We start from the raw sequence: 18,285 nt of genomic DNA, 5'->3' as shown, positions 1-18,285 counted from the left end.
TATATGTGACATTCTGGTGAGTCCAGTTTGTGGGTGGTTTAAGACAGAACTAAATGTGTTTTTGATTTCAGTCGTGAAGTCTGCTCGACTTGTCTTTGTCTGCTACTAAGCTTTCACTACGTTGCATCACTTTCATTTTCTGTCGACGATTCTCTCCACTCCTCCTTTCTGGCTGCCTGGCATCTCTTTTTTCGTTCTTTACCTCTTTTTGCACTTTTCATTCAGATAATTTTCCCCATTTTTTCTACCTTAATCCTCCCTAACGTCACCTTTTGTCAAATGCCATTGAACATATCTTCAGTGGCTTCTTCCTTTGTCTCACGATCATACTTTTTCTAATTGAGCTCTTTGCTCTTACATAATGTCTGTATTGTTTCTCCTCTCTGCTGCCCCCCTCAGGTACCCTTTGGAATCTGTCGTCCTACGAGCCCCTGAAGATGGTGATCATCAACCACGGGCTGCAGACCATGACCAACGAGGTCATAATCCCCCACTCGGGATGGGAGCACGAACCCAACGAGGACTCCAAGCCCCGGGACGCGGAGTGGACCACAGTCTTCAAGAACACGTCCGGCTGCCTCAGGTAGGGTCCGCACCAAACTCGGTTCTACACAACAGGATGAATCGTCTCAGTCCGGTGTGTAGCACACATTTACAGGTCACCTACTCACAGCACAAGTTCCTGAATCAGTCCTTTACAACGGTATTCATGTGACTATGCCGACTTAATTTATTTTATTAGGATTTCAACATAAAATAAAACACAATTGTGATTTTTTTATTTATTTATATAATAATATCTGAGCTCGGGTCCTCTGGTAGAGGATATATATATATATATATAGGTTTTTGTTCTGTTGGTTGTAGGACTGGACAATAAATCAATAGCAATATATGTCGCAATAGATATAAAGTAATCAATACCAATAGATAGGCTTTTCAGTCATTTCAATCAACTCTGATGCATTCTGGGGGATGTAGGCAGAGGAAAAACTTTAGCCATTCAACCTCTCACTGTGGGTGGCGTCAATTAACTCACTCACTCTTTGGTTGCCTAGCAACAACGTGTTGCGTAACTTGCACAGCAGCAGTCTCATGTTTTCCACAGTGCCTCAAAACTGCTTATAAATAATTTAAAAAAAAGCTATGTTGTGGAGAATAAGGAGAAAATGAATCAGCAGCTTGAAAGAAAACGATGGATAAAACAGGAAAGATCACGTCACCAGATATTTAAAACAAAAACCTAATCAGTAATTATATTGACTGATATGAAACCCTCATGCTCATTTTTCAACCGTATTGTCCAACCCTAGATAGAAATGAAACATCCACCTCAATCTCAATTGTAACAGGTTTTCCTCCAGGATTGGACCATATTTATCATCCCTCCTCCTATCAACCAGGTTTCCTTTTCCCTGCAGGAGGAAAACTTCCCTCACAGCATGATGCCGCCACTTGTAGTGTTTCGCATGCAGACCGAAAAGTTCAACTTTTGGTCTCATCTGAGCAGAGCTCGTTCGCGCCCATGTTGGCCGTATTTCCTTTAAGCATTGTGTTATTGCTTCTTTTCTATAAAAGATAAAAGAAAATGAACAGTGAAGCACAAAGACTAATAGTTATTTTCTATTAAACTTCTGAGCCTTTACAGAACAGCTGGATTTATGCTGAGATTAAAGTGCAGACAGATGTTTTCTGTTTATTAATAGAGTGGGTTTGCCCTGGATTTCATTTAGCAATTTCAGAGTAAAGTGGCCTGAACACAGTGGTGAGCTGCGCTGCTCAGATGTTTACATCTGACATATTTCATCCCATCTTTCCTTTCCTTCACTCTGTACAATTATGCCCTCAATTGGTGTTGCTCTGTCACATAAAATACTTAGAAGCTCTCAGTTGTAAATTCACCAAATGTGGTAAAGTTCAAGACTTTTGTGGGGCACTGTGGATGAGGGAGCAAATAATCGATTTTTATGCAAAAGGTAAAAAAAAAAAAAATTTTGAGTGAAAGGGAAGTATTTAAATATTAGTTTTAAAAAAATGTTTTTTGTTGCTAAATTAGTTTGCGGAATCTCATTTATTTAAATGTGGAGCTGTTCTGTCGGTTTCAGGACTGATTGAAAACTGTATATATTTTGGTTTTGGACCAGCATTTGGCTCATGTTGGATGGACGAAAGATAATTAGCTGTAGTCCCGCTCCGACTGTCTCCCGCTTCATACAAAGAAAAACAAATTAGATTTTAAAAGGCTTCCAGGGAATGTTCCCAAATTATTTTGAAATGATAATTTAGAAAAATACAGTGTTGACTTACTTGTCTTGGTTTAAAAAAAAGAAAGAAAGAAAAAAGAAAAAAAGAAAGCCAGTAATATGTTTTAAAAGCTCAGACAGATTAAAAGCTTCTGGACCAAACCAGTTTTTAGGAGAAGAAAAGACACAGAGAGACAGCAGGCACAAATGAGGAGCCAGATGGTCCATTTATTCAAGTTAAATTTTCAGAGTTTCCAGCATGTGCACACATTTAAGTGACTGTCCTGGATTTAACTGAGGATTACTTTAATATACACAGTGGAAGGGGAAAAAAACAAAGCACAGCCCCTTCATGTTTGTTGTGACTAAGATGCCAGTTGCAAAGTGAGACAGGTGTGGTGTATATTAAACTGTTAGTGGCCCGCGGGTCAGGGTCCGGTATGAGGTGCTTTATTGATTTACGGCTCAGCAGATGCAGGGTTCCTCCCATCCTGACCTGTGGGTGTCTGTATGTAAGGAATGCTGGGTCGTCTGTACTGGGATCACTGGGCGACTTTTGTCTGACAAAACATTAAACCCATCTGCATCTCGTGGCGGACCTCTGACCTCTGTTTGTCCTCGTGCAACATGCCATCACTTCTGAAGAGGTTTTACAGTGTCTTGTTTTGTGGGAAGTAGTTCACCTCTAATCTTTCTGTTTTTCCGTTTACTGCAACCACACCACAATCTGATTGGTACTGGGTTCCAGAAGGGTCAATAAAATGCAAAAGCCAAAACACAGCAGTGAAAAGCCATAACAGAGGTTATGCTAAAGCAGAAGTTATTCTATTAAGTTGAGCATAAATTTAGTTTTAACCTGAATTCCATTTTAGAATAATTCTGGTTTAGCAAAAAAAAATCTTATGGCATTACTTCAGTTTTCCGTTGTTGTGTCACAGAAACAGCGTCATGTTTGTTCACATCTTGATTGGTGGATATATCAGTGAAGTCACCTGCTCTCTCGTCGTTTGCAAAATGTTTTCTGTGGGGGGTTTGAGTCTTTCTACCAAACCACTGTGGTGCATTTTAATCTTTAAGACACGTAGGCATCGTTACAAAAGGTGGTCAAACTCAAACTACACGGGTTTGACGGCTTTCCTTCACTTTAACGACAACAAAGTCATTCCGACAGCCTCTTCATGGGACGGACCGCACTTTCAATCTTACTATTGAATTTGTGAGCTCTTGCACCGGGAGCCAAATTAAATTCAGCCGAGTTACTGTGATGTTAACGCTAAACACCTGAAACCTAAACCTAATATTTCCAGGAACCTTTGAACTAATCTGGGTAGGACTGTGTTCAGCTGAAGCAGCTGCTCCCATGACTCTTTTACAACAAGCTTTGCTTCAACAGTTGATCACAAGGGAGCCGTTTAACGCACGCCCTCCTTCCAGGCCGGCGCCGACAGACACTTCTACCTTCTCGACACTCTGATCACTTTTACTCTGTAATACGTTTCAGCTGATGTCGTCAGTGTTTTCTTCATCACTTAGGTTACTCTGCTTCAAATTGGAAATGTTGAGGAGGACGTCGTCTTCTTTCCCTGAAGCGTCTAGAGAACTCATTACTACTATGAAAGCGTCGTTCTTATGTTACTGAATGGACAGGATTTTTTTTTTTGTTAATCTGAAACCAAAGGCCTTTTGAGCCTTTTTAATGAAACTTCTATTTTACTAATGCCAGCATTACCGTAACAAGTTCAAACAAACCTTTAAGCATGTGATGGCACGTTGGCAGCTGGTAATAATTACATAAACAGGCTTATAAATAAAAATATCCCCATAAATTTTATGTAAAATACTAAAAATCTGAAATTAGACCTTGTGGCAATAATTATCAGGTATTTCGGACTCTGTTTTCTAAGAAAGGAGAACACGTAAAGTTGTTTCCAGATATGTAGCTTATAGTGTGGACATTTCAAAAACACAAAATCTTACCAAGTATTTTTGGTCCAGTTTCTAGTGCAAATATCTTGGTGCACTTTAAATTCGATAAAATGAACTTACAAGTAACTACTAATCGAGATATAGGCGCTTATTTTAGTTTAAGGCTGATGAAAAACTATTAGTTAAAAGTGAAGTTATCTGGCAGTGGAGCTAGTACATTTTCATCAATGTTAAGGAATTATTTATTTAAAGAAGCACCTATTTCTTGCACAAAAGTTACTTGTAAGTTAGTTTTTTTTCTTCTGTCAAGTGTTTGTACTAGAAACTAGATAAAAAACTTGGTAAAATGTTGTGCTTTTGCTGCATACTGTTGTATATGAAGAGCTGAATAAGTAATGTTCATAAAAAAAAGTGCCATCATGATTAAAACGACTATAAAACATAAAACTTGGGTATCTCATTTATGATCTACATTTTTATTTATTCAGTTTTTCCAGTGAAAAGCCACTTGATTGATAAATCGCGAGGATGTCATTTTTAGAAGTGTTTATGTTTATTTATTTGAAACCAAAAGTTATGTTGATCCAAATATAATAAAATAAAACCACATATTTCCCTCGTCTCATATTCCTCTTGTTTCCATCAGAACAGCTTCCATTTTCCATCAATGAACTTCCGTCTACCTTCCCTGGCCGTGTTTCTGGCTTCCTCTCAGAGTGACAGATGGTAATAACGTGTAACTGCGCCTGCGTGTGTGTGTGCGTGTGTTACCGTGGCTCATGTCCGGCCGCGCTGTCTCCGCCCTGCCTGGGCCAGCTAGGCCTGTCTAGACTGCAGTCCACACGGCTCATCTTTCTATTCTGGTCGATGTCCAGAACAGCATCGCTGAGAGGCAGCACCAGTTACACACAGCACCAGTTACACACAGCGTGCCGCTCTGGCTGCCTTAAGTGAGTGAGGAAAACTTTCTTTTTACTTCCTGAACCTTCTGCTCTGAATATCAACACCAGCAAACCAGAAGGGAATGAGGGAAAGTTTTTTGATCTAGCTGCGAGAAGTCAGGAGAAGTCGTAGCATTTGACATCAGGGCCTCAGAGGGCGCTCTGTTGTCATTTCCTGCCGCTTTGTTTCACGGTTTTATTTATCTGTCGTATCCACTCCTCTTGTGAGTTCAGGCTGCAAACATTTTAACACTCTTGATTTGTACTTGGCTCATTTTTGTCACATATCACTAAATCTAACCATCAGCCCCTCCACTCCTTTTGACCCAAGACGCTGGTCCTGCTGAGGAAGTTCCGTCTCCATAGCAACTGTAGCTAAGCCCCACAGTTGCCTAGACGCAGGGTTTGTGCACGGGGGAGAAGTGCTGATGCCAGGGAGAATCTGTTTACCGACGCCGGCGGAGACCCACTTACTCCTCGGCAAAGCCAGGAATAGTTTTTTTTACATTTTTTTTATTATTATTCCGTCAATAAGGACCTGCCTGTGTAAACAACGCCAGCAGTGTAGTCGCTGAAACAGGAAACAGGGGGGATGTTTTTGCGTTTTGTTGTGACTGATAGTAAGGTGGTTCTGAATCTGAAATGTTTTGTCAGCCAGAGTTGACAGATTTTACTGTGGAGTCCAGAAGAGGCGTGGTCGCTGGGTTAGAAAGGTTTTCAGTTTCTGTAAAAGGAAAGATCATTTCCCATCTCTTTAAAACCAAAGCTCAGTCTACAAATCACACAAAAAAAATTACTAAATACCTTTTCCATTTCTTTTGAAATGCAAATATTTGCTTTTGTGTGTCGTGGAGATCTGTAGGTGCAGTTATAGACGAGAAGAAGATGGAGACTATATGATATTAAACATACAGATATTTACACAAGAATATTACATATTGCTGCAGCTAAAACAATAACCTACTTATTAAAGTCATAATGACAAAATATAGATTTTATTTCAGTACATACACTCACACATACAGAAAGTGACAAAACTCAGGTGAGTGTTGAAAGTTTCTCTGTTTAAAATAACAAATACATGTTTCATACACGAATTATGTACTCATCAGTTCATTTTAGCTAATCACATTCCAGGAAATCAAACATATTTATACAGTTGTAGGAGTCTAAAGAAAAATATGGAATAAACACTCTGACTCAAATGCACACAGGACGTAGGAAGAGGTGTGTTGATGAGGAAAAAGTAAAACAAAGTATAAATAAGGAAGAAATTACCTTCCGCGGCATCGCTAAAATGCTTTCCACTGTGCATATTAATGCATATTAGTAGTTCACTCATTTGGTGAGTGAACTATTAAAAGAGGTGTTTTCAGACAGTCTTAAGTATTCACAGATTTTAACTATTTGCAGGCCAAACCTCCAGGATACCAAGGGTCCACTGTACATTAGTTCCACTTGCAACACTCAACATGCTGGAATTAAAGGGAGTGTCCTCCACATTTTGAAAATCACTGCTATAAAGGAACACAAGTACTATTGGCTGATTTTAGCAGGGTTATTAGTTCCAGTCTGCAGTTGATCACTTTATAAATGTATTTTTAAACCCTTATTATGGTCTTCTTTTAGTTCCTACACCATGACTGCCTGTGTTTTTGTTGGCAGACAGAAATATTTCCTAACATCTGAATGTGTCTGTTTTTATATCCAAGGGGAGAGACTACACTGTCCCTCTTTCAGCCAGCTTATCAACAGGGTGCAGGAACAACTGCACAATTCTCTCCAAACAACCATAAAAAAGGATTTTAAGTCACAGGAACAGTAAGTTCGGCCTGTCATGAATAATTTTTCCTGGATTATAAATTGCTCCAGAAGTTATTGCAATAAATGATATTGTTTGCGTTTTGTGACCATTTTCAAGTAATATAACAGTAATGGTGTAATAATAGGAACACATTCTCAAAGAAAGAAATAAACTTTTACATTATAATGAGCATTTAAACACTGGAAATGAAAGACATTTTAAATATCTACAATAAAAACAGACAACAAATAAAATGAGTCATAAAATCTTCCAATAAAATTATCATTAAAAAAAAATGTATCACCCAGTTTTAGGTGGAAAGAGAGAAAAAAGAGAAACACAATAAATCATTCAAATGGAAATTATTGAGCATATGATAAATTATTTAATTTATCATATAATTAATTTGCTTATTGTGACAGGCCTAGGAACAGTTTGGTTTGGAAGCTATTAATGATCATATCGTTGTTTATAATGATACCTTTAACAGGCCAATAACTTAGTGGAAATTAAAAAGGTAGAAAATTGACTTTAAGGACCCATCAGACTGACGTAGCTGTACAGATTGCAACAAATATGCAAACGTTTAACAAAATGTGCAAATTAAAGTTCAAAAATAGCACAGTCAATCCATCCTCTGTAATCTCTGAATAGATCCTTGCATTGACAGCGACGTGATGAAACCTGACGATAAAGTGCGCTTCTGGCACTTCAGATCTGACAGCCACCTCGGCTTTACTTTCTCGCTTTTTGCCCTTTATTTATCCGGCTGTTGTGAGAACTACCCGACCAATAACAAGATAAGAAGCAAAATCAATAAGTTAAATCCGAGTTGGGAACGGTGTGGTAAAAGCCTAACCCGAGGGCGAGCATATGGTCCCGCAATGCTGCTGTTAACCTTGCCGGCCGATAGCAGAGGGCAGCCGCGTCTCCATCCATCTCCATCAGTCCTGCTGCAGCCCGTTCCTCCCAGCTGCTCCATTGTCCTCTGATGACCAAGCCGCTTTGCGTGACCTTTACACCCACGCTTTATCTGAAAGGACTCCGACACCGTAGACACATCAAGATCAAGTGTTAGAAAGGCCTGAAAGTGTCCTTGCAGGTTTTCTGAGTGCACACCTACTTGCTCTCCGAGTCCCTCAAAATACGAGAAAATGTTGCATGAAAGTTGAGTTGCTTTCTGTGAAAGGTTGTATGTCTAGTTTCTGCTCTATTTTATTTTTCATTTATTTAAGGATTGACTGGCAGAACTAGAGCCACAGTGCAGAAAAGCCCAAAATCTTCATTATTTTTGACATGGAAATGCTGCCAAAATGATCTTTTATACCTGAATGTAGTTTTTTGGAAAGATTTATACAAAAAAAAAAAAAAAAGAAAAGAATATATATATATATATATATATATACGCCACAACTGATGTGAACTATCATACAATTTAAAGGCAGCATAATGAAATATTAATGTGGGGAGCCTGTATACACCCTCATTACAAATTCCAGGTTTTTAACACCTAAAAATATTCATACTATATATCTTTTTCCCCACCTTTAATGTGATGGATATCCTGTACAAATAAGACCTAGATGGGAATAAAAACCTTTGAATCTTTAAAAAGTAAAAACACTGCAGTGACCTGATTTCACAGCTGTGCGAACTCTTAAACCAACACGTTGTAGAAACACCTTGTGGTTTAATATTGGAGTTCATTCGTCCAATCAACTTTTGGATACATTTTAACAATAAATGTTAGAGGGACAGCCCTGTGACAGACTGGTGACCTGTCCAGGGTAACCCTGCCTCTTGCCCGGAATGATAGCTGGAGATAGGCAGCAGCAACCCTCCCAACCCCATTAAGGGACAAGGGTGTAAAGAAAATGGATGGATGGATGTTAGAGGGACAAAAAAAAGAGAAAATTGTTGGTTATTATTTTTGGTAGCGCAAAACAAAATCAGACCGATGTCACCTACAAGCCTCCAAAATGTCAGCTAAACTTAAAATCTACAGCTCCACTTGAATGTTCCTCTTACAGTTGTCATAGTAACCGAACACTACTTCCCGGAGTTACGCAGCAACGAGCCAGTGAATGTCACGGCAGCAGTTGATGCAAAGTTCTCGCGGAGCGGGCCTGAGTCACTCTGAATAGAGTGAACTGGGCCTCATCGCTTTCCCAGTCTTCTTATGAAGTTGCAAACTCTGGCAGATGGTAAAATGCCAGGACGGCTCCGGATCAATACTCATCAAAACTTAAAGGTCATAAACCATCTGAAAGACTAAATATTTCAGCGGAAGACAGCAGCAGCAGCCTCCTCCTCCACTGCCTCCCTGACCGCCCTGACCGTCTTCACCAACAGATGCACGTCCACACACCTCCCACGTCTGGCCCCTCTCCCCCAAAAGGCTCCTGAAAATGAAACAGCTGCCAATAAAACCCTTGTTTGTGCCAGCATTCCCCCCAAACTCACCCCTGTCAAATAAATCAGATGCAGACGTTGCTTTGGATGTGTTTACAGAGGAGGTGGTTAGCCTTTTTTTGCAGTTGTTGTTTTTTTGTTTTTGACGGACGAGTTTAGATCTATGACCGTACCACCGGCCAGGTCTCCACTGAAGAGCAGCTTTACTTTGCAGATTGCACGTTTAAAAAATGGCTGATAGGTTGTCATCTCATTTGTAAATTCATTGGTGAACATAAACAAATCTATTTGTTTGTTTGTTCTTTAAAATTCCTTTATATTTACATAAGAGTAAAATTTTTTTTTACATTTTCTGATAAAACAAAAAGCAGTTATTTACACTTTCCCTTTACGCAACGTATTGCAATTATTCTTTCTACATTCTTTAAACACAAAATACACAAATATATGTACATATAAACTCATACACATATGTACATACAGTTCCTACTTGGATGTTTTATTAATATTTGTGAATTGAGTCAGGTTAGTGGTGAGTTTGATATGTTTAAATTACATCTAGAGTTCCTAATTACACTTTCTGAACTAACATTTGAATGTAACAAACATTTGAAAGAACATTTTTATTCAATTAAGTGCTATTTGTCTGTATCAGATCGGTATCGGTCGATACTAAACCCCAGATATCGGTATCAGAAGTGAAAAACTTGGATCTTTAGTCATTCCTTAGTCATTCCTCTATACAAAAGGTTCAGTTTGGTGTTAGATCTGGCTTTAGGTGTGATAAAGTTTCCTACAGCTGCAAGCATTGTCACATATTTATGATTCTCTACACTCAATGAACGTAAAATAATAAAATAATGGAAATAAAGTAAAAACTAATAATCTGTTATTTACTGTAAATGCGCTCGGACCCAGCCTAATTTGCAGCCGTGTTGGATGTTGATGCAGCAATAAAAGCGTGAAAGGAAAAAAAAAAAAAGTTCTGCTTACCTCTGCAAGGCTGCCAGCCTCCACAGAAGTGACTGAGGGTCAGCTAATGGGATTACGTGGGTTGGAAGCCATCATAAATGAAGTCCCTGGTGAGGAGCGGGGAGCCCTGTCTATCCCTTAACCCTCTTTAGAGCCTTGCCTTTCACAGCCAGTCAGACAGCCACACTAAGACTCCTCCAGCTCTGCTGCTGCTGAACCAGCTGTGCTCTGGCTGCTCACTGTGTAAGACGGATGGCTTTTCACGTTTCACCCCCTAGACGCCAAGGGGGAGAAAACAATTTCATATTAATAATTTAACTCTTTTTCTTTATAATGTTTGGCACTTGATTAAAATTTTTAATTGAGTATAAACATTTTTTGTTGCTAAATTAGCGAATTGACTCATAAAGTCGACAAACATATTTATTGTTTTTTAAACTGTTTAGATTATTCAACCATCAAATTGGTGTGAAGTGCTGTACAGCTTTAAAGAGTTTCAGAAACCCCTGATCATTCATGTAGCTTCTTTGAAAAAATACAGCTTAACGAATGTAGATTGTGAATGCTAACATTAGCCTTGGGGATGTCAAGACATCCCCAAGGCTGTCAAGACTTGAAGCAGCCAGTTTAGCATTGAGATGCTATTTTAGACTTGAATAACTCATTCTGATAGGCTAACTCCTTCTAGCACAACTTGAACACAACAACAGTCTTTTACAGCCTCAGATTACATGGTTTTTTTGAAGCAAAAATTAACCACAAGTTGGTCAAGAGAAACAGGATGTTGTTTGTGGATGTCGCTTGTGCGCCAGATTTATAGACGTACCAGAAACGTTCAGGTACAAATGTTCCAGCTGGAACCTTTGCATTTTAAAGAGTTGATGTTAAAAATTTTAACATCAATACAACTAATTTAATCAAAATGTATGCCTTTGAATCTTCGCTAAAGCTGCTCACTAAACAGCTTTAACTTAGTGAGATTTGTAAATATTCATTCTTAACACTTACCTCAGATTCCTAACTGAATTTAAGCCTGAACTTTGACTGGGTATGCTTTTTACCTGACCTGCTCCATTGTAACTCTTCCTCTATGTTTATTTATTGTGTAAGTCTCTGCTCTGATCTGACCTATTTTTTAACCTTTAAATCAGGGGTGTTTAAGCTTATTGTCAATTTCTTCCATCTTCTTCACAATAAACTTACAATTTATTGCATTCCTAAATCATAAATTTAGGAATGCAGTCATACATAAAATATGGTTTTCCAAACCATATTTAGTTTTTCTAAATAGTTTTCTTTCAGGAGTTCCCTGCATTCAGCTCCAAACCAATCAGCTTGAACAGCTTTCCAGTCTCTGTTAAAGCAAAGCATCCCCACAGCTTGATGCTGCCACCACCGTGTTTGTGTCATTGTGTGTTCAGGGTGATTAGTTTTAAAAAAGTTTCATTTTGGTCTCATCTAACCAGCTACAATCAGTTGTAGATTGCCTTCTACATTCCTGGCATGTGTATATTTAAGATGCAAGGACTTCCCTCTTCTACGCGCGCAAACGCTAACTCCTTGTGCTTTCTTCGTCCTGCAGAAACGTGAGCTCAGACGGGGCAGAGGCTCGGCGCAGACTGAGGGAATGCGATGGCCTGGTGGACGCTCTGCTGCACGCGCTGCAGTCCGCCGTGGGGAAGAAAGACATGGACAACAAGGTGAGGAAACGACCCGGCTTCCACCGCGCGCGCGCCGCAGCAGCTGCAGCTGATGCTACGGCCGTCTCTCCTCTCTCCACAGTCCGTGGAAAACTGCGTTTGCATCATGAGGAACCTCTCCTATCACGTGCACAAAGAGGTGCCTGGCGCCGAGAGATTCCAGGACCCGTCGGCCCTGCAGGCCCCCGGATCTGCGGGGCCACAAAGGAAAAAGAAGGATGACGCTGGCTGCTTCGGGGGAAAGAAGGCCAAAGGTGAGAGGACGGAAAGAGAGGAGTCATAAATCTGCCTGGAAGACGAAACTGTTATCCTCCTCCTGTCCAACAATGATATCTGAAATGAACCAGCTGATGAAAAGTGGCAACCAAACAGTGACCTTAGACTCTGACCATCAGTTCAGACATCAAGCCCACTCCAACTTTGCACATGTACAGATTTATACTGAAATCATTTATCTATAAACACGCTGAGTATTTACATGTTAGAGCAGACATGGCCCTTCTGGCCCGTTGGGAGTCTTTGAGATAACTCCTGTGTAAAAATCCCAAAATCCAACACACATTTCTGCAAGCAAATCAAAGAAAAAAACTGGTCCTTTATTTTGAAAAGCGTGGCTTTTGTTTCTATGGCAACTCATTTCAACACCTATGTTGCCATTCTTGTACAGTCCACTGATGTAAGCAGGCTTCACTCCTCCAATAAATATGAGATACACTTCGAAATTTCAGCTAATGCTGAAAAATAATTGTAATAGAATATTAATTTCTAGAAGACAGATGTTATTATTCACATTGCGGATATTATTACATTTAAAGAAACTCAGTGTTTTTTCCTTATTTTGTAAAAAAAAAAAATGATAGTGTAAACATGCAATGAACTGCCATGTCGTCCTTGTTTTTGACAATTGTTTTTGTCAGATTATGTTTAGTAAATATGAAGTCCTGCTGTCAGTTTGCTACGTTACATTATATTTTCTGTCGCCAGAAGAAGATACAAATTTATATCATCAGGAACATTATTGGAAAAAGAACATCAGGCCTTCAACAACAGACACAGTTCCTAAGGAGAAATAACACACAGTAGTTTCTGTAGAGCTGAAATGAACGTAGACTAGATCTAACCACAGTGTCACATAGAGATTGAAATCCAGATTTGCGATCAGCTCAAACCCAGTCGTTGACGTTTCCAGGCTCTTACTCCTGCTCTTCCCACTCAGCCGTTCTGATAAAAGACTTATTCACACTCTGACATCTGATGCCAGTTTTAAACATATTCCCTCTTTGACTTTCTACCTTCCCTCACAGCCTCATAGTAGAATCAGTTTTTTTTTGCCTATTAGTGTATCGTCACCAAATCCTCCGTATTACACCGTTCTCGTTGCAATCCCCCTGCACACACAGAAACACACCCTTTCTTAACCGACTGTTATGGCCTTCAGTGATTCACCTTCAGGAAATAATGACTTATTTTTGTGTTGATGTGTGTAACACTGCACCTCCTAGACACACACTCACACACACGCGCAAACACGCACGCCTTTTTTTTCACCATGCCTATTCTCTCTTCTCCCTGCTTTGTGTTTTTTGGCATTGCTGCTGCTTCCTTGGATAACTATAGAGGAATGGTTTAATCAAGGTGAGTGCCCTCCCCTCCCATTCTCTCCACCCTCTCAGCCCTCCTCCTCATCATCATCATCTTCATCCCTCCTCCTCTCCTTCTTCTCCCTCCCCCCCGGCTGTAGAGTGCAGTTAGAAATAGTTTTGGTTGTCCTCCAGAAGACCCTGAGAAACTTCCAAGGATTTCAGAAAATTGTAGTATTCATTCCATGTGTATTTCCTTGCCATAACGAACAACCCCAGCTCAGAGTCAAACGTTTCTTTTTTTTTTTTGTGATGTTTTAAACTTTGTAGCTGAAGTATCTGATTTGTATTTCTTAAAAAAGGTTTAGGAAATGCTCTCTAAAGTGTTTCTCCTTTAGTTTAGCTGTTAAATTTTGCTTCATATAAACATGCTTATGAACTTTTTTGTCACTGGTTTGTATTTGTGTAGCTGTGAGCATTAAAGCTTCACTTGATGTGGAAAAATATCCCGTAGCGATAAGGGCTGCAACTAACTTTTATTTTGTTATCAAGTATTCTATTGATTATTCTGATGTTTAATCAATTAATTAGATACAAATTCTGCAGATTTCTCATTTAACCATGTCAACCTATTTATACAATATTAGAAATACATAAAAAGATGCAAAAAACAAATTTAATTTAAAAAAAAGTTTATTGTCTAAGATGCAATAACATAGCATTCCATTAGCATACACTTAATTTGTAGCAATGGATGCATTTGAAATAATAAAAAAAACTTCTAACATCAGTATGTGAAAAGTTCAGCTCTTTCTGCTGGACTTAACATCCATAGAGTGCAGGACTGACCTGCTGCTTATTATTATTATTTCTTTATTTATTTTTTCACAGAATTTGAACCAGATGAAGCTAAAACTGTCCCTTGAGGAGTTGTGGGTAGAACATCTTTACAGACAAGGAAGGTTTTTGTTAAATGCAAAATGCTTGTATTTTTGCACAGTTTTTGCATAATTATTGCTGTTTTGTTATTTCAGCAAATGGCCTTTTTTAGAGTCTGTATTGAAGATGAATAGATTTCAAAGCGTGGCGATTGAACATTATGCAGCTGCTCTCTGCAGCCTGTGAAAGATCAACAGAGGATTCATTTAAACTAAAATCTCCAAGCGTTACAGGAGAACAGAACAAAAATGGAGGTATTCTTTTGTTGATGTCAAATAAATAAAATTGACACTGGAATATAAATTCCCAAAATACTTCCTTTGTATAGCTCACTTTAAATATTGCTTTTCTAAGACAAAGTTAGGAAATAGAAATAAGCATGTGCTTGACTTAATGTGCACACTGCTTTTTTTTTTTTTATTGAACTTCATATCTCCACACAACTGAACTGTTCAGACTGTTCTTGTCAACGATGTCATTCGCTGTGTCTTCTTCTTCTCTTCTTCAGTCRTGTCCTACCTGTTATCTTAAGTAATTCTCAAACGTTAGCCATTATCGCATCTGGCAGCTACTGTTCCTTCTACATCAGTCTAACTTTGCATCGCTCTATTTCAGCCGCATGACCAGTCCGGCTCGGAGCAACTCTTCTTATCATCGGCTGTTCATCTTTCCTATATGTTTATTGAGGACAAATTACTTTGAGATTTGTCTTTCGTTTTAGCTCTAACATTGATTGTGGCTTTCTCTGTGCTGCTGTTGCCATCTGATTTGATGTGATATGCGGGGTTTTGTGAGCAACGTTACCCACAAGATACATGAGTCCTGAAAGATTAAAGTGAAACTACACAGCTTTGAGAAAATAGTCATTCCCAATTTAACTTCCCTGCATTTTGTTGATGACAAACTTTCCTGTATAAATCCATTCCTGCTGTGTAGTATGGTGTTGGCAGCATTATGCTCTGGAGATGAACTAGAGAAGTTAGAGATTTGTTGGAGGCTCTGAACGACTTCAGTCTGGGTGGATGTTCAGCTTCCCTCAGCGAGATGACCCTTACTGTACAACGAGAGCTAGAATGGAGCAGAACCGCTTTGTCGCCATCTAGTGGTTGGAATTATGCCCATATTTCAATATATTTAGCTTATTTGTTGGATGTGCAGGTTTGGTTTGTGCTTATTAAAACAATGAATTCTACTTAATTTAGAATCTGCTTTATGTAATTGTACATAGTAAGAAATTATATGTAGAAATATTTCAAAACCCATGAATTTCATTCCAGTTTACAAATATGCACTACACCATGTTGGTAAAAAAAAATCCCATAAAAATGTATATGTAAATGTAAAAATTGACTTGAATAAAATGTCTGACAAAGTTAATTTCAACATCTGTAATTCGGTGCTAAATTCTTGGATAAATAGACAGATTAGATCAACAACAAAGATTTGTTGTTTTTAATTGTATTTGTTTGCGGATGTTGCTTGTACGTCAGATTTATAACTGTCTTCATAAGTGGTTTTGTTGTTTTTTAGGGTTTTTTAAACCCTAAAAAACAGATGTTCGTTCCCATCTATCTGCTTCTTGGGTAAATGCAAACGCTCTTGTTTCTACGTAGGTGAATGTGTTCCCATCAGTTGCAGCCCAGGCTTAATTTATGTTTAGTTTAATTTGGAATTTTTCCAACTTATAACCCATCCCCATATTGTTATGTCTTTCAGAAGTCCGCCCGTCATAGAAAAATCCATTTTGGGTCCAAGTGGTCCATTAACACTGATATCAACCCTCCAAACCTGTGTTTGTCTCTTGTTTGTTACATCATCCTTAGAAATGTACGTTTCTGCTGGTAACATCTTCTTCTCTCCTTATTCTTCCCACACAGGCAGAAAGAATGGTGAAAATGACAAAAACTACGACACTTTGGATCTACCTAAACGTACAGAGCCTTCCAAAGGTACGTCCTTCCCTCTGTTAATGGAGGCCCTGGAAAAAGAGCAGATAAACGATTAGGAGGTGATTAATAATGTGGGAAGCTCTTGATAGAAAAAATAGTTGTTTTATTTTTGTGTCACCAGTGCTGATTATTAGTTAACTTGTATTTTTTGGCTGGAGCAGAAGAAGAGGATCTTTATTTCAGAGTGAGCTCTTGAAGTCTGCATTTGAAGTACTCCTGCTTGATTTAATCTTTTCAAACAGTAATGTGTATTTGATCATTAGGATTGGTCTCCTATTAACATACTAATTAGTGATTTAATTGTTGTTAAGAAAAAAAAATAGACATATTAAATCTGATTGTGAACACAAGCTACAGATGTCTCATCTTGGCTGAAAGCTTTACAAGCAAACAAACAAGCAAGCCTCTTCTGTCCTCATTCCTCCTAGATGATAAAAGTCTCTGGCCTACTTTGTCAGTATAAGTACATCTGATTATCTGCCCTTCCCCTACTTACAGACATGTTCACCATTTCCTGCTGAGTTAGGAGCCAAGCCGCTTCTTGGCCACAGCCAGAGTTTTCCTGGAGTCTTCACTGACTACAGTAATATAGAAATACTACTAAACCCCTTTTTAAGTATTCTTAGTGGCCATCGTTACATTCTGAGGACAGAGCGGGAACACCGCCTGAACTGTGGAGTACGGTAGTGGCAGCATCATGTTGCGGGGCTGTTTTGCAGCAGGAGGAACTGGTGCACTTCATTACATAGGATGAGGATGATGATGTGGAAATATTGAAGCAACATCTAATGGACAATGACACCAAGCTTAGTGGCTGAAAGACTTTGATTTTTGGTGTGGTTATCATAAAACCCCAATGATCTGAAAAGGTTTGTAAAATTTTCATTTCTGAGATACGAGCAAATGAATCTGTGAGATTTCTCTTAAATGATGGCGTTTCGCAAATGGAAATAAATTTGGTAATTCCAAACACAAGAGAAGTTTGCTTTGATTTAACAACAATAAAAAGATGCATGTCTTTTTATTAGGTGTATGTGAACGTATAGTTTCAGCTGTGCATCGTTTCCATTGTGATCTGAGAGTATTTTCAATCAACCAAGACATTTATTTTTGATACCGATACTTGGTATTAACGGCCCTTGATAAAAAATAAAGTGTAAATAAAAAAATTTATTTTTATTTACATTGCATTTGAAAAAATAACCAGTAGAAAAACCTTTGTTGGCATTAAATCAGTCAACCTCTTAGGAAAACAGCCGACCAGCTTTCTGTATGCTTCCACTGATATTTTTACATTATTTTTTACATAAAATCATAAAAATGTAAACAACTCTGACCATCCATTTCATGACTGTCATAGAACAGAGGGTCTTCAGTCAGAAGCTCCTCCAAATTTGTTGTAATACAGACTGCTACAGGAGATATTTTGAATTGAATAGAATATTTTTGACGATGTATTTTTGTTGACTCCAGCTCATTGAGCTTGGAACGCCTCCTTTCCGTCTCGCTCCAAAATCAATCAGATTCAGGTCAGTGTGTGTGATGGATGTTACCTTACCCGGTGTGAAAGTGTGTGTGAGAGAGAGAGAGAGAGAGAGAGAGGCCACCCATCCGTCTTCTTCCATCTGCGGAATTCGCCTGCTCTCCCCAAACACTTCGGCGAAGTCTATATCACTTCCGTTTTGAGCCATAATCACCTACATTAACAAAGCAAAGAGGGCTCTCTTTAACTAGATCACCGCTAATTGCCATGCTTTTCAAAGTTGAGGCCATTTTGCCCTTTTTTTATCACTCCTTAAATAAGGGATAGCAGATGAGC

At 38.8% G+C, this 18,285-nt stretch overlaps 1 protein-coding gene across 9 annotated transcripts in view; it reads left to right on the top strand.

Moving 5' to 3' along the window:
• The window catches only part of arvcfb (ARVCF delta catenin family member b), a 153,195-nt gene that overhangs the window by 97,151 nt on the left and 37,759 nt on the right, over positions 1–18,285 (top strand). For 6 of the 9 annotated variants that reach the window (XM_008417644.2, XM_017306596.1, XM_008417639.2 and 3 more), the window contains 5 exons: positions 400–583; positions 11,881–11,998; positions 12,081–12,252; positions 13,616–13,633; positions 16,395–16,466. In XM_008417644.2, coding sequence (XP_008415866.1) covers positions 400–583; positions 11,881–11,998; positions 12,081–12,252; positions 13,616–13,633; positions 16,395–16,466 — 564 coding nt within the window. The remainder of the gene's footprint in view (positions 1–399; positions 584–11,880; positions 11,999–12,080; positions 12,253–13,615; positions 13,634–16,394; positions 16,467–18,285) is intronic. The other 3 variants (XM_008417640.2, XM_008417638.2, XM_008417641.2) reach the window with 2 other exon arrangements.

Source organism: Poecilia reticulata, linkage group LG9 (genome assembly GCF_000633615.1).
Source record: "Poecilia reticulata strain Guanapo linkage group LG9, Guppy_female_1.0+MT, whole genome shotgun sequence".
NCBI classification, from domain to species: domain Eukaryota; kingdom Metazoa; phylum Chordata; class Actinopteri; order Cyprinodontiformes; family Poeciliidae; genus Poecilia; species Poecilia reticulata.
Note: the sequence above shows the minus strand (reverse complement) of the source record. Positions and strands in the feature narration are given on the sequence as shown.